We start from the raw sequence: 25,093 nt of genomic DNA, 5'->3' as shown, positions 1-25,093 counted from the left end.
TCTGGGAGGGGTCACCCTTCCCTCTCCCCTCCCCCCTTACCTTGCCAGTGTCTCTACCACCACCACCACCACCACCACCACCATCACCACCACCACCACCACCACCACCACCATCACCACCACTACCATCACCACCACCATCACCACCACCACCACCACCACCACCATCACCACCACCACCATCACCACCACCACCACCACCACCACCATCACCACCACCACCATCACCACCACCACCACTACCATCACCACCACCATCACCACCACCACCACCACCACCACCACCACCATCACCACCACCACCATCACCACCACCACCACCACCACCACCACCATCACCACCACCACCATCACCACCACCACCACCACCATCACCACCACCACCACCACCACCACCACCACCACCACCACCACCACCATCACCACCACCACCACCACCACCACCACCACCATCACCACCACCACCACCACCACCACCACCACCACCACCACCACCACCACCATCACCACCACCACCACCACCACCACCACCACCATCACCACCACCACCACCACCACCACCACCACCACCACCACCATCATCACCACCACCATCACCACCACCACCACCACCACCACCACCATCACCACCACTACCATCACCACCACCATCACCACCACCACCACCACCACCACCTGCCCGAAGACCCGGCCATGTGCCAGCCCCATTCTGCAGCTCTGCATGGCTCCCTTATAGGAATCTGTGCCCCCCCCCCCCGCCCCGGAAAGAAAGGACACTGCCAGCAGATGGCCAGCCCAACCCCCTTGGTTCCTTGTCTTCCCATTGTCTGGATTCACCCAGTCACAGCAATAGCCAGGGCAGAGATGGGGGTGCTGGTAAGATGCTGTGTCAAGAAACCGGTAGAGAAGGGGAGCCAGGGGTTTGAGCTGGGGGAGAGTGGAGAGAGAACAAGGGGTGCAGGCTACAAGCCCAGAGCTCCAAGGATCAGCCCTTATACACCAGCTGTGTATGTGGGGGGACTGAGAAGGTCTGGGCTTGGCGGGGGCCCAAGGCTGATCCACTGTGCCTGATGACACTTCTTTTGGGGCCCTGGGGTCAACCTGCTTAGTCCTTCCTTGTTGTGTGTGTTGACTTTGCAGAGGACCCTCATTCACTGTCCTCGGGAAGGGAAAATCACCGAGCTGAGCCAGCCACAGCGCCCGCCAAATCCGATTCCTTATTTGCTTGTGGTCTCCTGGTGTTTCACAATCTTCCAACCCTTTGAAACCTGGCTCAGGCCCAGTAACTTAATCAGAGCAGCAACCTACTGACAGGGTAAGCCCATGGTCAAGCCTTACTTACTTCCACTGAACTCCAATTTCCTCGTCTCAATGGAAGGGCACTGAGAGCAGAGTGGCTTTCAAGCTTATGCTTAGTCAGGAACTTTCGGTCTTAGCCACTGTAGCTCCTCCCTGCCCTCCAGATGGGTTTCATTCAAGCAGGTGGCAATATACTACCTTAGTCAGCACCTCTGATCTAGACTAGGATGTGCCTTCCGGCTCTCCTCCCCCTCCTCCTCCCTCTCCTCCTCCTCCTCCTCCTTCTCCCTCTCCTCTTCCCCCTCCTCCTCCCCGTCCTCCCCCTCCTCCTCCTCCTTTTTGGAGGGGTGAACTCCAGCCACCTGCAGCAACAAGAAAATCAACAATTTCTCAGATCAGCCATGGTGGATTTGTCAGTGAGTACCAGCATAGCTTCAGGGGCTCACTTTAGGGGAAGAGGAAAGACAGATAGCTTATTTCAAGTCCTTGAACCCTACGCTGCCTCTACTATGTCCATTTTATCTTCCTCCCTCACTATGATACAGATGGGGGGAAAGATCTTTTCTCTCCCCAAAGGCAGAGTTTTAAAAGCATTACCTCAGTCTGCCTTGAAAAGAAGGCTGGCTAGGGTAGAAGGTAGAGCCAGGGGCCAGGGGAACCCAGAAACTCCTGGCTGACTCCCCTGGCTTCTATTTGAAATTGATTTAGAAGACATGGAATTAGTAGGCAAAGCTACCCATGGTTCCTCCTCCTCTTCCCTCCTCTTATCTGCCCGGGAGAGATCAGTTCTCACTGGCCAGGGCAGTGTCACTGATATGGCTGGTGTCATCGTTACCTTCCACGAACAGATCACTCGACACCTACTGACTGGCCCCGGCAGGGCTGGGCTGAGCTGGGCACTGCCCTGCTGAGCTGGAAGTTTGGATCCTTTTCCTTGTCGCAGGTGAAGTCAAGACCCAGGCAACTGTTGAGAAACCCCAGTGTTGGGTGCTCCCACAAGCTGCCGGCGGCTAAGTTCCCAGGGGCCTGTTGTCTGGCCCAACAGGCCTCTGATGCTGTCCTGGGCAGAGATGAGTTGATCGCTGGCTGGGAGCTGAGATGGAAAGTGACGATGCTGAATCAATGACGATGCCGGGAATGGACCTGGAGTGAGGATCTAGGGCTGAAGGGGTGGCCCGAGGCATTGGCCTGGCTGCTCTTTGGGGTGCATCATGCTGCAGCAGATCCTCCATGACATGTACATCGACCCCGAGCTCCTTGCTGAGCTGAGCGATGTGCAGAAGCACATCCTCTTCTACAAGATGCGAGAGGAGCAGCTGAGGCGCTGGAGGGAGAGGGAGGTCTGGGATGCCCTGGCTCAGGCAGATGGCCTCAGGCCCCCGAAGGTGAAGCGAGGTATGTGTCTGAGTGGGTAGAAGAGACGGTAAGGCCGGGCTTGGCTCTTCTGCAAGAAGGGGATTGGTAGGTCGAAGGCTGGGGGCTCAAAACCCGGTGCTGAGCTGTCAGGCCTCATTCGCCAGGTGCTTTTGTCTTTTGATCAAGACCACCTACAGGTCCAGGCTGTAGCAGGGACTAGACAGGGTTATAGTACATCGGGGAAATGGAGACTTGCTTTGTCTTGTGATAGGTCCACATTCCGAGGGACCACTGGGAGCTCAGATGGTGGTCAGGTGTATGTGAATTGCATGATGGGAGAATGCAAGATCTTAATTAACCCCAACGAATGTTCTTGGCCACTGGCAGTTCCTCCCTTCAAGAGTTCTCATTGTACCAGGCCTCTTGCTCTGGATCCTCCTATGAGAGGAGGCTATGGGTTGGGCCCGAAGCCCTGCTGTGCATTTAGCAAAAGGACACTGGGCCAGGGCCCAGTGGCCATAGCAATTGCAGACAAGAAGTAGTGTGGTTTATATGCGGTCATGTGCCAGTCAAGACTGTGGGTGTGTGAGCAAAGGCAATGGCTCAGGACCCCTGGACGGAAACAAGAAGGCTGCTACGTACGTGGAGGTCCCTCTTGTTTATGCAGTACTCACATTACACTCCACAGTGCTGGTCCTTTTCCCTTTCTTTCATTTCCCACAGCCTTCTTCCACTCGACCTTCACATAATCAGAGTGAATGATAGGTGTTTTGGGGGGGAGGGTGCTGAGGGTCATTCCTGAGGCTTCTTCAACTGAGGTCCTCCCTCCCTCGCTTGGCTTTTTCACTCAAGTCTGACACTTTACCACTTGAGTCGCACCTCCACTTCCAGCTTTTTGCTGGTGATGTGCAGAGAAGAGTCTCTTTTTGAACCAGGATCCTCAGATCTCAGCTTTCTGAGTAGCTAGGATTGCAGGAGTGAGTCACTGGGGCCCCTAAACAAAGCAGGACTCCAAGGAGGAGACTGGGGCAGGGGTGTGACTTGTGCCAAGTCTGAGGCCTTTCTGAGCTGGGTTTGCTGGCAGTGGCATCATATACTGGTGGAGATGATGATCTACCTTTCCCGCTCCACCAGGCCTGGGCCCTGAGGGCTCCCATGGGTCCAGTAGCTCCTTCCGGAAGAAGACGGATGACTCAGTTTTCAAAATGCAAAAATATTTATACCAAGATTTGTCCTTCATCGATGCCTACAGTTTCATGTATAAATTATATGTCATACTCATTTGAGTTTCTGGCCCATAAGATTCTTTTCTAGGTAATTAAATTTCTAGAAATGAGGGGACACTCTGAAGAATATATATGCTTCTCCAGGTCAGGGTCCTGGTCAGAGCTTCAGTTCTGCCCTTAGGAACTGTTTGGCTATGACTTAGGGAGAGGGATGCTGTGCCCCATGAGGCCAAAGAGCTTTTTGTGAGGGAGTCTCATGCCTGCATCATGTTCTGAAAGCATGATGAAGGTGAGTTTATATCTACTAGATGCCTGCTCTTCCCCCAATGCCCCCATGTCTCTGTGGGGTGCAGGGCAGGCTTCCCGACCCTAGTTCAAGTGCTGAACCCCACAGAAGGGAGCCAAACCATCCAAGCTCACCCCAGTTGCTGCAGAATAGAGTCAGGATGCGCATCTTGTGATTTGGCCCTGTTCTGAGGGCTGATGTTTTTCTTTTCTTTTTGTCGTTTCTCTTCCTTCCTCATTCAAGCATCTTCCTTCGAGGTCCTCACCCACTCACATGGCATAGAAGAGGCGTCTGCTGTGCCCGGTTGAGCTGTGTGCCAGTCTTTTAGGATCCCTGAACATGTCTTATCAACCTGTTAAGATAGTGTATCTCCTTTTCTTCTTCCTCCTCCTCGCCCATGGCTGATGTTGCACATACTTTTAAAAACTCTCTTTAAAAATGTTTACAAAATTGTTATTATGAAGGTGATGTACAGAGGGGCTACAGTTACATAAGTCAAAGTAATGAGGACATTTCTTTTTGGATAATGTCACCCTGGATCTTGCCCAGTTTCCCCCTCCTGTTGTATAGTTCATTTTCCACAGTGTCCAGTGAGTACCACTGTATTTGTTCACCCTTTGTCCTCCCATTTCTGTGCCTCCCAGGGAGAAATAAATAAACAAGACAAAAAGAAAAGGTAATAAAAACAACAACAGAGGGGGGAAAACCCCTCTTGTTTCCATTTCCTGGAGTTCATTTCAATAAATATTATTTTATATGATCAGAGACGCATAGATCGATGAAATACAAATGCTTTTCTGAGCATCTGTCTACCCATCTCTTCCCCACCATTTGTAATTTCTACCCCTTTGTGTCTCATTGTGTGGGAGGGCCTTTCCTCAGGCCCTCAAGAGGCCGGTTCCTTCTCATGGGCCTTCCTCCCTGATGCCCCTCTCAGAGAGCCCCATCCCCATCTCTCTGTTACAGCAATCTGGTTGATATTCTCCCCAGCACTTGCCACCTCTGAAAGTAATAAAGCACACACAATGTACTATTTACCATTTTAACCACTTAGAAACAGGCAAGACAGTGACATTTACTACATTTAAGATGTTCAAGCCAGGTGCTGAACAGGCTTGAACAGGCTCACGCCTGTAATCCTAGCTACTCAGGAAGCTGAGATCTGAGGATAGTGGTTCAAAGCCGGCGGGGGCAGGAAAACCCATGAGACTCTTATCTCCAATTAACCCCCAGAAAACTGGAAGTGATGCTGTGGTTCAAAGTGGTAGAACACTAGCCTTGAGCAACAAAGCTTAGGGACAGTGCCCAGGCTCCATAACTGACAAAAAAATAAAAATAAATTAAAAAAAAGATGTTCAGTCATCAGCACTATCTAGTTCCACAGTATATTCCTAACCTCTGAAGGAAATCTCCTATACACTACGCACACACGTGCTTCTCCCTATTCTTCCTGTGCTTACTCCCTGGCAACCCCGCAGGGGGTCCCTTTTCCTCCTCCTCCACCTCTTCTTCCTCCTTTTCCACCTCTTCTTCCTCCTTTTCCTCCTCCTCTTCCTCCTCCTCCTTCTCTTCTTCTTCCTCATTCGCTTTTTCTTCCTATGAAGGAAAAGATCAGAGTGACAGGCACAGTAAGGCCTAAGAGCCATGTGTTCTTTGGGAGCAAGGAGAACACATCTAGATAGAGATCCATCTGACCTCTGCTAGGACTTTCAAATGCTCAGCTTACCCAGTCCCTCAGATCTGTAAAGTACCTATATGTTCTTCATAGAATGTGAGAGTCATTGATTGAAAGACATACCTGTTTCTTGTCTTACTAAGAGAGATCTAAATTCAACCATGGCACACCCTTAGTTGTAAGACATTTCATGATGGCTTTGTATGTGTCTTTGACCCAACAACATGATGAATTAGCCTTCTTTATTTGATGTGTTATATCAGGGTTTGAACTCATGACCTGGGGCACCTTTTCAAGGCTGGCACCTTACCACTTGAGCTACAGCTCCACTTCTGGTTTTTTCTTTTTTGCTGTTTAGTTGGAGACAAGAGTCTCACTGACTTTCCTGCCCAAGCTGGCTCTGAACTGTGATTTTCAGATCTCAACCTCCTGGGTAGCTAGGATTACAGTTGTGAACCACTGATAGCCTGGCAATTATTATCATTTTTAATGGAGCCATTGAAATCTCAGGAAGGCTTCACTGCCTGCTTTGAGAAACAGGTTGGAGATGAAGTTAGAATCTAAGTCTAGATCTACTGGTATTCAAGTTTCTTTTTTATTTTCTTTTTTTCCCATTGCAACACATAGCATCCTATAAAGAAAAACCCCAAAATTTGGATTTTATTTCTACTTGCAAAGCTTTCAATTCTTTCTTCAACGAATTTCTCTGTAAACCGTAGCTACTAGCCACACACGTGAATAACACTTGGTTTTTCCAAACTCTTCCCTTAATAAGCATGGGATCTGTCTCTTAAGTTTTAACAGTGTCTGATATTTTGAGCAGACTTATTTATTTTTCTCCTGCATGACATGTATTTCCAGCCATTCAGTTCACTTACCCAACTGCTAAAACAATGACACCCAGTTTATATTCATTTTAGCAACACCATCATTTTTGAGACAGATCTCCATTTTAGCCATCAATGGACTCTGTTGTGGCTGTTGGCAATCTTGGTGGCTCACCACCATTACAGGTGTATTTCTTATACTGCAGTATGATGCAGGTCATGGAGATGCAGGGCCCTAGGCTGCCTCATCTTGCAGTTCCACCATGTCTGATTCCTTCTTTCCAGCCACAAAGAAGGAGGGAGAAAAGGTTCATTGGTTCCTAACAGGCTCCAGCCCAAAGAGACACAAGTCCACTTCCTCCCAGGGGTGCTGCACCCCTTCTTCCTGTTCTCTCTGGTCCAGCCTGGAGCACCTGTTCTAGAGGCCAGCTCAGGAGAATGTTGTTTGTGCTCTATAGAGGAAGAAGGAGGGTCCTGGCCCTTCAGTCAGACAAGTATCTCTCTGGGTTCCATTTTTGGATGACAGCAGTCTGCTCAGTGGTGTGATAGTTGGGGGCCCTGGACCAGTTTTTAGGGTGCTCCTTCCTTCCTCTCTTCCTTCCTTCCTTCCTTCCTTCCTTCCTTCCTTCCTTCCTTCCTTCCTTCCTTCCTTCCTTCCTTCCTTCCTTCCTTCCTTCCTTCCTTTCTTCCTTTCTTCCTCCCTTCCTTCTTTTCTAACTTTCTTTTTTTATTTTGTCAGTTGTGGGGCTTGAACTCTGGGTCTGGGTACTGTCCCTGAGTGCTTCAGCTCAAGCAAGTGCTCTACCCCTTGAGCCCCAGCATGGCTTCCCTTTTCTGGTAGTTAATTGGAGATAAGAGTCTCATAGCTTTTCCTGCCTGGGCTGGCTTTGAACCAGGATCCTCAGATCGCAGCCTCCTGAGTAGCTAGGATGACAGGTGTGAGCCACTGGCACCCGGCTAGGATGTTTCTTATTAATTGGAAATCAGATGTGTTTCTTCTTCTTTCTCGGTTCTCCTCCCACTGTGGGGGCAGCAAGCAACAAGCACCTCCAGTGGCTGCTGGGAGCGGATGGCGAGGTCTGGGTGTGGGTCATGGGCGAAGGCCCTGGTGACAAGCCCTATGAAGAGATCTCCGAGGAGCTGATTGCTGAGAGGGCTCGACTGCAGGCACAGAGGGAGGCCGAGGAGCTCTGGTGAGGGGCGGTGGCTTGGAGGGCACTGGGTGGGGCCTGAGTGTGGAGTCCTGGTGTGGGGATCCAGGCAGAGGACCCTCAGGTTGTCATAGGAGGGAGGAGATGGTATTTGCCTGGCTGGCTGTGTAAAGCTGTGCTCAGATCAGGTGACAAGTAGCATTGGAGTCTTGCATCAGGTGAACCTGTGAATTTAAGTCCAGGGTCTAGCAATCAGCTGAACTGGGGCCTCATTTTCCACATCAGTAGTGCGTGTGTGTGTGTGTGTGTGTGTGTGTGTGTGTGTGACAACCCCTTTCCATAGGCATGTGGTATAGATTCACCTGCCTAATACATACAATGTGTTCTGGCCTCTGCCTTCCATGGTTGTCATGGGGACAGTACAGAAGGCGGGGAGGGGGACAGTACAGAAGGCGGGAGCCACCCTTGTTAATCAGCTTGGCCCTCTTTACATTGCTTGAGTTTCTCCCCACTGAACCGACACTTGAGTCCCCTGTAAAGTTTAGACTCTGTCTTCCTTCATCCACAGCTTTTTAGTATTTTCCATCAAATTTTCAAATACAAGTTTGGAGTTGACTCTAACGTACTCCATTTCAAATGATAGTGAACCAGTTTAAAAATTACAAAGGCATGCAAATAACATTGCAATCTATAGAGTAATAATGAAAACCACAGCCAAGACCCACCATCCAAGATTAACCACTTAGATGATACATGCTTTGAAAGCTGTTTTATTTACACTTTGACAACTCCATTCATATAGATTCCTGATACTATTTAAGATTGTTCTATAGTATTTGTTATGTGACAAGTCCAGTTTATTGGTTCTATTGAAAGACATGATATATGTGTGTGTGTGTGTGTGTGTGTGTGTGTGTGTGTGTGTGTGTGTGTGTGTGTGTGTATGCATGTGTGCCAGTTCTGGGCTTGAACTCAGGCTCTGGGCCCTGTCCCTGAGAGCTCTTGCTCAAGACTAGCACTTTACCACTTGAGCCACAGCTCTACTTCTGGCCCTTTGGTGGTTAATTGGATATAGAAGTCTCACAGACTTTCCTGCTTGGGCTGGCTCCCAAATATAATCCTCCCAAATAGTTAGGATTACAGACATGTGCCACTGGCACCCAGCAATATAATTGTTTATACTATAAAAAGTCTCTGATGAACATTTTGTATTTCCAATTCTTGTTTTTCTGGCTTCTAGAATGATCCTTCTGACTTATAGTGGGGGATAAGCCACCAGAGAGACCACATGAACACAGAGTATAGCAGATAGAAAGTCTTTATTAGCTGGCTGGGACTACACTGGGTAATCAGGTGCCCAAGGCAGTACCAAGCCTGGTCTGAGGCCCCCTTTGCTCAGGGGTGGAAAGTCCCTAAAGTTCTCTCCTGCAGGTGCAAGCCAAGCGGGAAGCTACAGAAGTCAAGCATAGCATTGAGCTGGGGCAATGTGACCCATTTCTAGGACCAGTTCTCTGACCCATTTCCATGACCCATTACTTAGGAACATAGACGGATCAGTGGATACATATATTTTAAAATGTCAAGCCATAGGGAACTAGTCTCATGGGTGGAGGTGCAGTGCTACCTTTAAGATGGAGTCACAAAAGCAAAGTGCAGTTGCAGAAGCTAAGAGTAAACTCTAAGATGGCAAGGTTTGATAAGCCCTATCACACTGACATTCCCATGTGAGAGTACCTATTTCTCTCCTCCTGTGCAAATATGGAGTTTGGTTGACCTTTGATATCTGCCATTCTCCACTCCAAGGAAAAATTACTCATTGTTTTTATTTGAAGTTCCATTGTGACCTGGACTTTTGGTTTTTCGCTCAAGCTGATTCCTTTTGGGTACTCTCTTGGAAGGAGACAGAAAGAGGCAGAGATCACCAAGAAGTTTCGAGATGCTCTGGCCAATGAGAAAGCTAGGATCCTGGCAGAGAAGTGGAAAGTGGAGATGGAGGACCGAAAGGCTGCCAAAATCCTGGAGGAACGCATCCACGAGGAATTCAAGGTGAGCCACTGCATGGGCTTCTGGGTAAAGCCGCCTGCTTTAGCCCACAAGGCCAGCAGGGCTGTTTGGCTCAGACTTTTCTTCATGAGACCGGAAATCGGGCATGTCTGAGCAGAAAGGAGATGGACACACCATTTGAGTCCATCCATGCCTCTAGTCAGATGAGGAAACTCAAGGTCCGGCAGGGACAGAGAATTGGCAAGGCCACATGAACTACACTTGGATGTTTGGGCCAGTGGTGAGAGGAAATAGCAGGTTCTCAGTAGACTTTGGGAGTCACAAAGAGCAATTAGGAGCTGTGTCTATTGGCTGGAAGGATGGAAGACCTTTCCTGCTGGATGGTCACACTGAGAGGAATGGCTCTCAAGTCTTTGAGAGGATGCTTTTGAGTTGAAAGAGACACATATTCACAATGGTAGGTTCTCTTTAGGAAATGCTCCAGGAAAGGACAGCTAAACAGCTCTTCTTAGGTTCTGGCTAGCTCTAACAACTCACTTTTCTGGTAGCATCGAGCTTCCTCAGGCAGGCTATCTATCTATCTATCTATCTATCTATCTATCTATCTATCTATCTATCTATCTATCTATCTATCTATCTATCTATCTATCTATCTATCTATCTATTCATTTATTTATCTAGAGCCAGTACTGGGGCTTGAGCTCAAAACCTTATGCTCTCACTTGACTTTTGAACTCAAGGTTGGCACTTGAGCCACACCTCCATTTCAGGTCCTTCTGCTGGTTAAAAAATAAGAATCTCATGGAATTTTCTGCCCAGGCTGGCTCCGAACTGTGGTTCTCAGATCTCAGCCTTCTGAACAGCTAGGATTACAGGTGTGAGCCACCAGCACCTGACAGCAGGTGCTTCAGTGGGGCCTGGTATCATCCATAGCACAGGGACATGACACCCAAGTTATAGTTTGGGCCAGTCTCTTTGAATGAGACTTTGGGAGGAGCTGTTATATAGAGGTGCAGATGTGGGGGTCTATGTATATGACATCTGCCCATTCTATTCTAAATGGCTTAAGACCCCCACCCCCACCATAGTGACAGCTTAAAAAATATCATTTATATTGCAAATATTTTCTCAGGTTTTTTCTTGGTTTTGGTTTTGCTATTTTCAGTACTATAGATGTGCAGAAGCTCAAATTTTTTATGAGCCAAATGTATTAATCTTCTTTATCCATTGTCTCATGCTCACATATATACGTATACATGTATGCATGTGTTTGCATATTTATATATACACATATGTACATTATACACACGCATACATACATACACACACATATATGCACACACATATGTGCATACGTATTTTCTTTTGCCTGTTGTTTTGCTGAATAACTTGGAAGGAAGTTCCATAGCTCCTGGCATTGAGGTGTAGGTGTTAGCAAAGGCATTTGTGCAAAGGGCCAGGCTGTAAGTATTTCAGGCTGTGGGAGTCCTACCTTCTGCACTATACTGCGCAACTCTACCTTGGTAGGATAATAGGAGCGACAGACAATATGTGAAGAAATGCATTTGGCTGCTTTCACTAAGACTTCATTTTAAAAAACAAACAGATGCCAGATCGGGCTTGGGAGAGTTAGTTTTCAAAAATCCTGATAAAGCCCTCAGACCTTTCCGGAGCATCTCCTGTGAACGCAGGCACCGTCCTGTGGAGTAGGGCATGCCTACTGCAAGCAAGAATGCTTCTGTAATCATATGTCCAATCCAGTCCGCAGTGGGGGAGAGATTTGTGTTATTGGTTTGGCTGATGACTATTTTAGTCTGCCGGGGAGGAGGAATACCAATTCTTTTTTACTCTCTCCAGCAGTGACCGTCATCTGCTTCCCTGTGGGCTCCCTCCTCCACAAGGCTGAGCTCAGATACTGGGAGCTGAGTTTGGTAGAGTTGGGTGCACAAAGAGGATCATGTTCCTGAAGGAGATTCTCTGGTTGATGGTCTCCCTGAGAGTTTTGGTGATAGAAGGGGTGGAAAAATTGTAGGAGGCTCTGTGCCAAGGTTCATGGTGGAGTCAGTAAAGCTACCTGGCATGACCCGAGAGTCTTCACATTTGAGGGACTCAGATGTAGAATGTCGGTGTCATTTCCAATGGAAGAAAGACGTGCCAGTATGTTGGTTTTAGAATATCATTTGTTGAGTGTGAATGTCATCCTGATATGGGCTGTCTTTGTTCTGAGGAGGCTCGGGAACTTGCGTTGTATTGAGAGTTCTGGAGGGGCTGCACAGGGCAGTGTCTGTGGGGAGCATCTGATACGGGGCCCTGGAGTCAACTCAGGTTTACCATCTTGGGTATTTGGGTGAGATCTGTTTGGCTTGCCATTGTGTCAAGCTCTTCATCCCAGGAAATAGTTAAACATAGGTTGGAACATTATCTGAGAGGTTTCTGTAGAAGATTCCAGATGGCTGGTGGCAAATTCTTCACTACTGCTTCCTCTGTGAGGTAGAACTTATTTCTCCTCATATGGAGCCTGTGCTAGCCTACAGACAAGCTTTGATGTCTACAACACAGCACAAATGACTAACTGCCACTTAACTTAATATATATATTGGGTGCTGGTGGCTCACACCTGTAATCCTATCTACTCAGGGGTCTGAGACTTGGAGGATTATTGTTGGAAGCCAGCATGGGTAGAAAAGTCCATGAGACTCCCTACTTAATTATCCTAGGGCCAAAGAGGGTGAGTAGGATGTGTCAAATAGGACAGTACCAGCTGAGCAAGCAAGTTGAACAAATGCTGACAAAAACATAGAAAAGTGTGTGTGTGTGTGTGTGTGTGTGTGTATTTACAGATGATTCACTCAAGCAAACAAATTAAAGTAAATAAGGATTATTTTTAGCTAAACTCTTACCCAAGCTGGTTTTGAGATTCTCCTGCTTCAGCATCCTAAGGGATTACAGGTATAGGCCATCAATTTTTATTTAAATTTTAACATATAAAAATGTAGATGGTAGCACAAATATACAGGAGCATGCAACTCACAAGTTCAACAAGTATAAATATTCTTCCATGTTTGCTTTATACTTGAGAAATAACAGTATTTCTGAAGCTGCTAAAGTATAATCTTTATATTCTTTCTTTCCCTCCCTTTGAATGCATAGTTGTAGTTTCTTTCTTTCTTTCTTTCTTTCCTTCCTTCCTTCCTTCTTTCCTTCCCCCTCCCTCCTTCCCTCCCTTCCTTTCCTCCCTCCTTTCTCCCTCCCTCCCTCCTTCCTTCCTTCCTTCCTTTTTTTCCTTTTCTTTCTTTTTCTTTTATTTTGGTGCCAGTTCTAGGGCTTGATCTCAGGGCCTAGACAGTATCCCTAAACTTTTTTTTTTTTTCAAGGCTTGCACTCTACCACTTGAGCCACAGCTCGACTTCCTGCTTTTTGTTGGCTATTTGGAGATTAGTGTCTCATGAATTTCCTGCCCAGGCTGGCTTAAACTCATAGTCCTCAAACCTCAGCCTCCTGACTAGCTAGGGTTCCAGGTGTGAGCCTCTGGTGTCTGACTCCTGTTTCTATTTTATAAAACGCACAAAGACATAAAAACATAAAGCATCAATTTCTAAGGCTGGATTCAATTTTTTACAAATTTTATAAATCGTTCATGGTTTTCACATTTTATTCATTTCTGGCTTTATTTATTTTTTCAATTCTTTCCTGATGACTTTAAGTGGTTTTCATTTGGGGCTAGCATAAAATATACTGTAATAGTAAACATCCTGAGACAACTTTCTTGTACATATATGGCACTTTTTTCTTTTTTTATTGTGAGAATAGCATACAGAGGAGTTATAATTACATGGGCAAGGTAACGAGTACATTTCTTATCAAGCATTGTTGCCTCCTTGTTGTTTCCCCTTCCCATCCCTTCCCATCCTCCTCCCCTCCCCACACCCAGGTATTTTTCTTTCCTTTGGTGGAACTGATGCTTGAACTCAAGACTTTACACTTACTGTACGGTCACTCTGCTACTTGAGCCATGCCTTTAGTGTTACTTGGTAATGTATTTTAGCTGTGCAACTCATAAGGACAGAATGCACAAATCTGCAGCCCTTTAACTGCCTCTCTTGCAATGTTTGTTTTTGGGAGCTGACCTTTAAGAAACCTGCTACCCTAGATTACCATGCTGTAATGACAAAACAAAACAAAATAAATCCAAATTAGCCACAGAGCAAAAGTGGCTAGGGGCATTGAATTGCTAGACATGTCACCAAATCCTTCCTTAAGCCACCAGCCCATCTCAGGGGTGAGCCCAACCATGGCCTGACCTCAGCTGAGGCCGTGTGGAAGAGAAAAGCCATCCACCAAACCCTGCCTGAATCATTACCCCATAGAATCATAAGGAAGTGAAATTGTTATTGTCATCAATTCCAGTTTCTGGTAGCTAGTTGCTCAATAACAGGTAACTGAAGTTAGCTTTTCCAAAGGGATTTATGATGTCTGGACTGGGTTAGTAGAGATAAACAATCAAGCATACCTCTCTCTCTGCTTCCAATGCTCTACGAAACATAGAGCTCATGTCTATACTCCCAAAGATGGCTATAGAAGAGCTGAAGTTCTGTCTTTCCATGACATGCCCAGGCATAATTACTAAACCATCTCGATCAAAGAATGGCCTGGTTGCTGGGCACCACTGGATATACCTGTAATCCTAACAACTTGGGAGGCTGAGATCTGAGGATCATGGTTTGAAGTTAGCTGCAGCAGGAACATCTGTGAGATTCTTTTTTTTTTTTTTTGTCGGTCGTGGGGCTTGAACTCTGGGCCTGGGCGCTGTCCCTCAGCTCTTCAGCTCAAGGCAAGCGCTTTACCACTTGAGCTACAGTGCCACTTCCATCTGTGAGATTCTTATCTCTATTTAAGCACCCAAAAAAGCCAGAAGTTAAGCTGTGGCTCCTGTGGTAGAGCACTAGCCTTGAGCAGAAAAAGCTCAGGAACAATGTCCCATGATCATGATTTCAATCCTTGTTTTGAGAGTGGTTCCAAAGAAGTTGTTACTGCTCTTATCATTGGTCAGAATAAACAACTTCGCAAGGCTGGTCTTTCCCCTGAGGATGCTTTATTGTCCCTTTCAGGTGTGATCCCTTGTCATAAGGATGTTATCCTAGTTTTAAAGTGACTTCCATGACTAGAGAGAGAATGGCTTCCAGCAGAGCCACATCCAAAATGAAGGCAGGGATGTTACTCTCTTATTTTTAGTTAATTCTTGGGCCCAAGAAAACAGCAAAAGTAGCTTTTAGGCATTTCTCACAGTATTGTTGTAGCATGCCAACACAAATAATGGTGATGCTGGCTGCTGGTGGCTCACCTGCACCTGTAATAATAGCTACCCAGCAGGCTGTGAGCTGAGGATTGCAGTTCAAAGCCAGCCCAGGCCTGAAAATCTGTAAGACTCTTATCTCTCCAACTAACCACCAAAAAGCTGGAAGTGGAACTGTGTCTCAAATGGTGGAGTACTAGCCTTGAGCACAAAAACTAAGAAACAGCACCCAGGCCCTGAGGTCAAGTCCCAGGACTGGTGCCAAATGCTTGTATTCTATTGGTTAATGATTCAGGTAGGGTTTCTTTCTGAAGCAGCATTTGCCTCCATGATAATGACGATGTCTTTCTGATGCAACATTTGTCTCCATGACATTGTCCACTGGGTGAGCAGACCCAGGCCTTTGTGAACTCCTGTGCTGTTACTGATGCATTATTAGTGAGGGGGATTTAGGCAACTACCGCAGGCCAATCAGTCCATTTCTGGATGGAATGGGAGAGCTGTACATCTCCTTCTTGGCTGGGTTGGCCTTTGGCTCTTCAAACGTATCTTCCAGTATCTCAGAGTGGCCAAAGATTTCTGATTGTCATTTAAAAAAAAGAAAAAAGAATTTTTAGTCAACTTCAGTAGTGTGAATTGAATCATTTTAGCAAGACCTTGGAGAGAAAGACACAATTCTGTGTGTTTGTAGTTGTGAAATGTTTTCCTTTTGTCATCTCTTTGCTTGTAAAGAGCTTGCCTTTGTCACTGTAAATGGCCAGTCATTTTCCTTTGAAAGAACGTTGCTGCAGACTTCTGACTCCCTGGGTGATACTCCCGTTCTTAAAGAGGTGGCACTGTCACTTAATGTCACTTAGTGTCCTCTTTCATGTTAGTCATAGCTGGGTGGAGTAAGAAAACCACTGTCATCTGAGATGGGGAGGCCCCATTTATCCATGGCCCTGTCCCTGGTTCTTCTCTGTGTTCTATTATGGGATGAATCATGTCTCCCCTAAATCCATATATTGAAGCCCTAACTTCTGGTAACCTCAGCATCTAACTATTTGGACATAGGGTGTTCACAGGAGTCATTTAAGCTAGAATGAAATCTTTTGGATGAATTGGGCCCAAATTCAATAAGACTGGTGTTCTTCAAAGAAGAGGAAATTGGACAAAGATGGACACACACACATATACAGAACAAAGGTCATGTGGGTGGAAGAGATGGTGGGTGGGGAGAAGTCACCTGCAGCCTAAGGAAAAGGTCCTCAAATGACCCTCTGTGCAACAAAAATATTTATATCAATACCATATAAACACACATACACACCCAAAGTGCACCGTATGCACACATGGACATGTTAAAATGAAATCCCCTTGTATATCTAGTCGTTACTATGGATATTTTTTTCATAAAAAGAATGAAAGCAGCTTTTCTGATGTGCAGACCTCAGGACTGTGAGGACAGGTAGTTCTCTCGCTTTGGCCCCTCAGCCTGTGGGGCTTGGTTATAAAATCCATTCAATGAGTGCAAGGGAGTAGGAACAGGGGTCTAGGCAGGGGTTGACTGGCTGCCTGCAAGACCTCTGCAGGTGGGGCCTGCGCCGACAGCATGTCAGGCGGTGCCTGGTGGGCCAGTGAGTGTTGGGGTCACCATTAGAAGGCCACGAAACCCACTGTGCAACCTGGGAAGAGCTGTTACCCCAGGAGGAGTGATTTTTTTGTGTCCCTCACTTTACCTGTTTACATTGTTGTTTCTCCTGACTGAGAATGGCTCAGGCTCCTCTTACTATCCTTACTTTTGCTTACAGTTTTAGAGTTTACAAATTAGTCTCCATATTTCAACCAATTTGATTCTTCCCAAGTGTCCTGATCTCAATTGTGTTGGGACTGAGATCTGGGTGGGTAGGTAGGAGGCTCATCACCGGCGTAACGCATCCATGACAGCTCAGCCCGGATCTGCTTCAGCTTCCCAAAAGTCTTACTCTCCTCTAATGTCAGTCTATCCCCATGACTTCCTAGAGGAAAGAGGAAGAGGAGAGGAAGCGAGGAGAAGAACAGATTCGCCTCCAGGAGGAGCAGAGGGCCAAGGAACTGTACTGGACTCTCAAACAAGCCCACCTCCACTGCCAGACCAGCGAGAAGGAGGAGCGAGAGTGGGAGGAGCAATGTGAGTCACACCTGCTGCCAGCCCAAGTGTCCAGCCCGCACCTCCACCCCCCATGTACTGAGGAAATACTCAGCCTCCCTGCAGTGCCCTGAAGTACCCCACAAGGCTTTGCCCATGTGCATGGTCCTGCTGGGGGACCCAGCAAGGAAGGGCGCCGGGCCCAAGGGGCTTATGGGTCTTTTCCAGAGATTTCTTACATTATAAACATGTAGGCTAGGATGGCAGAGCTGCCAATAGTTTCCTGGCTCTGTGCTGTGCCCTGGGGATCCAGTCATGAGTATCATGGTTTCTGTGTTGGAGGGATTCCAACCAGAGCAGAAGAGTAGACTAAAGGTGTGCAGGATGCATGCCACCTATGCTGGTGGGCTCCAGAGGATTGATGGAGTAAGGCTTGATGGTTGGCATAGGGATCATAGAGGCAAAGAGAGGCCTCCAGAGGGAAGCCCACACATGCACATCAGTGGCACAGGCTGTGGCAGGCGTAGGGAGTGTGTGGTGGCTGGAGCTTGCCAAGTGATAGAAAGAGAAGCTGGAGAAGGGCTGGCAGATGAAGGCCGGGGTTGTACTAGGTGCCTGGAGTTTGTTGGAATTTGAGAGGATAAATTCGCAGTTTTATGTGAGGAAAGCATATCAACATTTCCAGACATAGGAAGACTCAGAAGGTGGCTCTGTGCATCTTACCTAAGAAATATTTTTTAAAAATACATTGCTGAAAGATGATATTCTCACCTCGACCTCAACCTTTGTAATTGTTAATGTATTAAGCAAGGAGAAGTGGTATTTCATTATGGCTTTTATTTTTATTTTTTTTGTCAACCATGGGGCTTGAACTCAGGGCTTGAGGGCTGTCCCTGAGCTCTTTTGCCTGATACTAGCACTCTACCATTTTGAGCCACAGCACCACTCCTGGTTTTCTGGTGGTTAATTGGAGATAAGAATCTCATGGACTTTCTTGCCTGGGTTGGCTTTGAACCTTGATTTTCAGATCTCAGCCTCCTAGGGGCTAGAATTCCAGTCACCAGTGCCTGATCTCCTTATGGTTTTGATAGATTTTTTTTTTTTTGAGTCCGGTCATGGGGCCTGAACTCTGGGCCTGGGCGCTGTTCCTCAGCTCTTCAGCTCAAGGCTAGTGCTCTACCACTTGAGCCACAGCGCCAGCCACAGCGCCATTCCGGCTTTTTTCTGCTTATGTGGTGCTGAGGAATCGAACCCAGGGCCTCAGGCATGCAAAGCAAGCGCTCTACCACTGAGCCACTTTCCCAGCCCCTTGATAGATATTTTTCCTCATGACAGAAGCCACTGAGAGGCCTAGGAGCTGGAGGGGGGAGGGGAACTCCACTCTGGGCCCCATGGAGCCCAGGGTCAGATGCATGGAAGGTGGAGGGAAAGATGGAGTGAGAAATCACAGGCAGAAGCTTTTATGGGGAGTCTCTCTGAAGAGGTAAGACAGGCAGGTTTAGGATGTACTTCCACTGGGCTCTGGATGGAGGCAGCCCCTCCAGGTCATTCATATCAGGCCTTGGGGGAGACTATGGCAGATAGCTATTGGCCCAGGTGCAAGGATTTGTAGGCTGGCTCTCGACTAACTAGCTGTAGGAAAGGCTTTCCATGGGAGGGAGGGGGAGGCCTCCCAGGCTCCGCAAGGCCCCGAAGTCACAGTGCCAGGCTGTGGGGTTTGGGATCTGGGTCCATATCATGTGTTTTCTCCGTTCAGGGACAGGCCCACACATACATATCATAGGCAAAGCTCACTGTTCATCAAGGGCAGGGTCCAAGGTGATGTGGTTCCACTGAGAACTTCCGGGCCATGGTTCTTTCACTTTTGTTGTTGTTGTTGGTTTTGTTTCCTTTCCCTAGCATTGGAGCTTGAACTCAGGATCATGCTGTAACTTGGCTTTCTTGCTCACAGCTAGTCCCTTCTCCCTTCCTTACCCCCCTGCCCCTCCCCTCGTCTCCCTCCCCACCCCTTCAGTCATAGGTCTTGAACTCTGGACCTAGACACTGTCCCTGAGCTTTTTTCATTCAAAGCTAGTTCTCAACCACTTTGAACCATAGCACCACTTCCAGATTTTTGTCTGGTAGTTAATTGGAGATCAGACTCTCATGGACTTTCCTGCTTGACCTGGCTGTGCATTGTGATCCTCAGATCTCAGCCTCCCAAGTAGCTTGAATTACAAGCCTGAGCCACCATTGCCCAGCTTCACAGCTAGCTCTTTGCCACTAGTGCCACACCTCCAGTTCTGTGTTTTGCTGCTTATTGGGAGATAGAATTTCTGAGACTTTCCTGTTTGGGATGGCTTTGAACTTCCAGTCTTCTAGATCTCAGTCTCTTGAGGGGCTAAGACTACAGGTATAAAGCTACATATTCCTGATGGTCTGTTTGTGCCCTTTGCATGGAGGTCAGATTTTTTTTAAAAAATATTCAATTATATGTGCCAAACCCTGAGAATTCACAAAGTTTTAGGAGCGCCTTGAGGCACAGTAGGTTTTGGTGTTTCTATTTTATTGAGAGAAACTGAAAGCGAAGCACAAATTCAGCAGGCGCGACTGGGGAATCTGCTACAGTGAAGGTTTGTTTCCTTCCTTGCTGCTGGACCTGTGCTCTAGCCTGAGGACTAGACAGATGTAGGATATCCAGGTCCCAGGTTATCCACACAGGAAATTGCACAAAGCAGCCAGGAGCCTGCCTTGATTCCTTCCTGCGGAGTTTCTGAAATACACTGCCAAGGAGCCCTTGAACTCCCACATTCCACTCTCAAGGGGTGTGGGCAGAGGTCGTAAGAGCACCAGTCAGAATACTTGGAATAACAAAGTTGTTTGAATCAGCCCCCCAAAAGGCCACAGAGGTGCTGTCTCCACTGAAGCTCAGAGCTGGGTATCTCTGAGCACGCAAGCTCCAGGCGATCCTAGTGACAGTGTGATTTTCCTGCAATGCTTTGGCCTGCAGCTCGTGAGAAGTGCTCAACACTGCCCCTCCAACCAAGGAGCAACCAGATATATTGCTTGAGCTCCTACTGTGCCTACAGGTACATTTCCTGTCCTGAAAATCTCACACTCTAGATAAAGGGGCTCACATGAACAGTTGTTACAATTCAATGAGATGTCCCAATAGGAGTTTCTATAAACACATGGAGTGGGGAAGGGGATGGGGAGGACCATTTGGAGAAAAGCAAGCTTTTTGGAAACATCTTGTGTAGTAGGTGGTATTTGATTTGGGGAATAATAGGTAGACTGCAAGAAAAGGTGTCATATTAGGGGGAACAGCACTGAGCAAAGTAAGGTCATTATATTGGTCTGCTTTCCAATAGGATCACAAAATACCCTAGATTTCAGAAAGGAAAACATTGTGGAGATTAGAAGTCCAGACAGCATAGTGCAGGCTCCAGCCAGGGCCCCATTGGCAGATGGCATCCTAGAGGAAGATCACGTAGTGAGACAAGGGGCTGGGAAGGTGGCTCAGTGGTAGAGTGTTTGCCTTGTAAGCATGAGGCTCTGGGTTCAATTGCTCAGCACCACATAAGCAGAAAAAGCCAGAAGTGGTGCTGTGGCTCAAGTGATAGAGCACTAGCCTTGAGCTAAAGAGCTGAGGGACAGCGCCCAGACCCAGAGTTCAGGCCTCATGACTGACAAAAAAAAAAAAAAAAAGAAAAAATTAAAAAAAGAAGCCAGACAGCAGTTCAGCCTTGCTCTTGTAACAACTTGTTCCTCCAAGGACTAACTCCCATGTTCCCAAGAGAACCACTTAATATCCCTCCTACCTCCCACTAGGATCCATGTGTGTGTGTATGTGTGTGTGTATGTGTGTGTATGTGTGTTCCTGGGGCTAGGACCCAGGGCCTGAATGCTGTTTCTGAGCTTTTTTTGCTCAAGGCCCATGTTCTACCACTTGAGCCACAGTTCCCCTTCGAGAATTTTTTTTGGGTCCGGTCGTGGGGCCTGAACTCTGGGCCTGGGCACTGTCCCTCAGCTCTTCAGCTCAAGGCTAGCATTCTACCACTTGAGCCATAGCGCCACTTCCGGCTTTTTTCTTTTTGCTTATGTGGTGCTGGGGAATCGAACCCAGGGCCTCAGGCATGCAAGGCAAGCGCTCTACCACTGAGCCACCTTCCCAGCTCCCCCTTCTAGCATTTTGGTGGTTAATTGGTGATAAGAATTTAAGGACTTTCCTGCTAGGGCTGGTTTCAAACCTTGATCCTCAGATCTTAGTCTCCTGGGTAGCTGGGAATAGAGACATGAGCTACCAGAACCTAGCTAGGACCAGTTTGTTTTTGAATAAACAATGAACGCTTACTAAAACTACCACTTTAAGTTACATATTGAATATTGAATAAAATAAGAAGAAAAAAAGGAACAGGTGTTTTCCAGAGTGGGAGGGAAGGAGGCCTCTGGTGTTGGGGCAGGAGCTCCATAGAGCTCACTCAGGATGATGTAGGAAAGATGAGGTCTTGACATCTACCCCAGAATTTGTCCTTTGGGATCTGGATTGTGGTGAGGCTGGGCTAAGCCTGCAGGAACTCAGTTCTCCTTCACGGGTAGAGGTGGGTCTGTTTTAGTTGAGAGCAGAGCCCATTAATCTCAAAAGCATCCAGGAGAGTCAAAAAGGAGCCAAGAACACCTCAGATACAGGGAGTAGTCCCTGTTGAGATCCAGCCCATCAGAAACCTGCTAGAACTCTCTTGCTGCCATTGCCAGATATTGCTCTGTCATGGCCAAGGACAGAAGGGCTAGTTCGAAGTCCACAGCCTCATGGTCACTGCAGGAACCTTCTTCTTCCTCCTGAGCTGGGTGTCGGCCTCCCTCAGGACCTGTGAGCATGGCAGCCAGTTCAAGATCCACAGCAGCTAGGTCGTCTTCAGTTGCCACAGCTGGAGATGGCAGAGCTTGATCCTGGTCTTCAGCAGCTGGACCATTCAGTAACTCCTCTTCTTCCACCAGATCTGGAAGTTGCTCTCCCTCGGTAGTCATAGGGAGAGCCAGGCCGAGATCCAAGGTACCTTGGTGCTGTTGTGGCTCTTTTGTTGCCACAGCCTGCTGTGGGGGCATCTTGGCCGATGTTCCTACTCCGAACTTGAGACCCTCAGCGCTGGGGGTCTGGGCTGGGCCATGGGAAGTCAGAGTGCCTTCCTGGCTTTTGTAGGCCTGCCCTGAGCTGGCTGTGACTGCCTGAGGGTTCCTCCAGGGTAACCTCCAGGAATGTGGAGGTCCGGATCCAGATGCCGTCCAGCGTCTGAAGGCATGGGCCAGGCGCTCTCCCCACGAGCTACTGAGGCCGGAGCTGGGCGAGGCGGGGAGACCACAAGGCAACATAACGCCGTCTCCACTGTCTCCTGAGAAGTGAGCAGGCTGGGGCTGGTTAGAGGTGTGGCTGCCGGGACACCGAGTTCCAGGTTCCATTTGGGCCATTGTGAGGAACTGAGGTCATTCCTGTATCCTCTTACCCGAGCCACTTCCCCTGCTGCACACATGATGAGCCCTGGCCTGTGGCTGCCACAAACAACATATCTGCACAGCACCACCTCCCCCAGCAGGCCTGATGCAACTAGTGCCCAGGCTTCCAGGACTAGTATGGAGGATCCTTTCTTTCTTTCTTTCTTTCTTGCTTGCTTGCTTGCATTTTTTAGGTCAGTTGTGGGGTTTGAACTCAGGGCCTGGGTGCTATCCCTGAGCTCTTTGTGCTCAAAGATAGCGCTCTACCTCTTTGAGCCACAGCACGTTTTTCTGGTGGTTTATTGGAGATAAGAGTTTCTCAGACTTTCCTGTCCGGGCTGGCTTTGAATCAAGATCCTTAGATCTCAGCCTCCTGAGTAACTAGGATTAAAGGTGTGAGCCACCGGCTCCTGGCCCACTTTTGATTTTCTGTCAGTTAATTGGGGATAAGAGTGTCACAGACTTTCCTGCCAGGTTGGCTTTGAATTGTGATCTTCTTATCTCAGCTAACTGAGTAGCTAGGATTATAGGTGTGAGCCACCAGCCCTCCTGGGTTCCATTGTTAAAGGCCTCCTTGACTCTTAGTATTGCCATACCGGTGATCATACCTTCAATGAGTGGTACTCTGGGGGACACAGTTAACCTATAGTCAAAGCAGATGCCATCAGTCATGGGAGGTATTATAATGTAGTCATGGCCTTGGGTTCAGGATGGATAAAGATAAAACAAGAGACTGGAGATAAGATCTTTAACTGAAGATAAGAGTCTCTTGGGCTTTCTATCCAGGCTGGCTTCAAATCAGTATCCTCGTATCTCAGCCTCCAGAGAAACTAAGATTATAGGCATGAATGAGCCACCAGTGCCTGATTACAAATCAAGAATTGAGAGGTCAAGGTCAGGCTACATAGTGAAGCCCCAGTCTCAAGATGACTTAAACTCCAAGCTTGTCATTCAAACCTAACAAAGCTATTTTGATTAATATGAAGGATCGAGGGAGCCATTACTCTGGGGAGGGGGTGTGGTTTTAATAAAACAGCCAAATTAAGTTCTCCAAGTTAAAAATAAAAGGATGTTACCTCTTTTAGTATCACTTGAGTACAGTTAGTACTTAGCTTGCATCCCAGGCCTCTAGCTTCTATGAATATTTTCAGGTCATTTAATAGGCCAGTTCATTTGATAATTTTTCAACTTTGTAGGACTGTAGAGTTCAATAATGTCTTGTGGCCCAGAGATTTAGTGATGAACCAGGAAATGCTATTTATTAGTATTGTGTGGTTAGAAATGTAAATGAGATTTTAGAGCAAATAGCAAGACCTGGATCCACTCCTGTCCATTTTGTGTGTGTGTGTGTGTGTGTGTGTGTGTGTGTTTGCTGGCACTAGAACTTGAACTGAGGGCCTCTTGCTCTTGCTTAGCTTTTTCTCTCAAGGATAGTACTCTACCACTTGAATATCACCTCCACTTCTGGCTTTGTACTGGTTGATTGGTAATAAAATTATCTAGATTTGTCTGCCATGCTGGCTTGAAACCCTGCTGCTCAGATTTTAGCCAGCTGAATGGCTAGGACTATTGGTGTGAATGACTTTGGAGCTCAGCTCACCCTTATCTTTGGTTTATTTGGGTTGCAGTTCCAAACCAACAAGAGGAATCCTATTCTCTTGTCCTTGCCCCCGAGAATGCTGACAGAGCTCAGGGAAAAATGTGTGTGTGTAGGCTCAGCTCAGGGTCCTGTGATGTTTCTTCCATCCCCTTCCTTCTTAAAGAGCATACCTGGATCCTGGTCCGAAGTCAGATCTAACATGTAGTAGGCTGGGCAGAGGCTAAGTTTGGCTGAGCTGGTGAGGATGGTTTCTGGCCTGGAACTGGGATGGAGCAAAGTATAACTTGGTTTGGGAAGGTGAGCTCAAGGACAATACAAAAGAAGGGATTTTCTATTTGCTGGGCAGGAGAACTGATTGTGCAGGTTCTCTATGGACACCATTGTTACTTGAGTTAAAAGAGGTGAAATCCCCATAATTCCATTGTAAGTAAAAAAAAATGTATGAACTGAAAGGACACCAAATCCATCTCAGGAGGAGAACATCCTGGCTGACTCATACAGACCCCTTCACCTTGGGGTGCACATTGGACCTCCTGGAAGTAGTCTGAAGTGTCCCCAGACTCTGGCTGATGTACTTTGGGCATTACAGTTCTGACCAGTGATCTCCTGAGCCTCTCTGTATCCGATGTGTGCCTCGTCCAGGGTTCTGCCACCTAGAGTTGCCCTAGAATGCCTACGGGCTTAGTTTTACCAAGGTGGAGTCATTCCAACTCTCCTGTAGTGCTTGCTGGTCCTCAGGGACTCCTGCAGTTATGCCTGATGGTCACAGGAGGGCACTGTGAGCAGCCATTACCAGCTGG

General features: G+C 47.5%; 1 protein-coding gene across 3 annotated transcripts in view; it reads left to right on the top strand.

Annotated features, from left to right (window-relative positions):
• The first annotated feature begins 2,510 nt into the window (after positions 1 to 2,510).
• The window catches only part of Sh2d4b (SH2 domain containing 4B), a 53,933-nt gene continuing 31,350 nt past the window's right edge, over positions 2,511 to 25,093 (top strand). For 2 of the 3 annotated variants that reach the window (XM_042690347.1, XM_042690346.1), the window contains exons 1-5: positions 2,511 to 2,684; positions 4,831 to 4,843; positions 7,703 to 7,862; positions 9,719 to 9,866; positions 17,119 to 17,266. In XM_042690347.1, coding sequence (XP_042546281.1) covers positions 2,511 to 2,684; positions 4,831 to 4,843; positions 7,703 to 7,862; positions 9,719 to 9,866; positions 17,119 to 17,266 — 643 coding nt within the window. Of the gene's footprint in view, positions 2,695 to 4,830; positions 4,844 to 7,702; positions 7,863 to 9,718; positions 9,867 to 17,118; positions 17,267 to 25,093 lie in introns of all 3 variants that reach the window. The other variant, XM_042690344.1, reaches the window with a different exon arrangement.

The sequence above is a fragment of the Dipodomys spectabilis genome, unplaced genomic scaffold (genome assembly GCF_019054845.1).
Source record: "Dipodomys spectabilis isolate Male_0828 unplaced genomic scaffold, ASM1905484v1 ptg000136l, whole genome shotgun sequence".
NCBI lineage: Eukaryota > Metazoa > Chordata > Mammalia > Rodentia > Heteromyidae > Dipodomys > Dipodomys spectabilis.
Note: the sequence above shows the minus strand (reverse complement) of the source record. Positions and strands in the feature narration are given on the sequence as shown.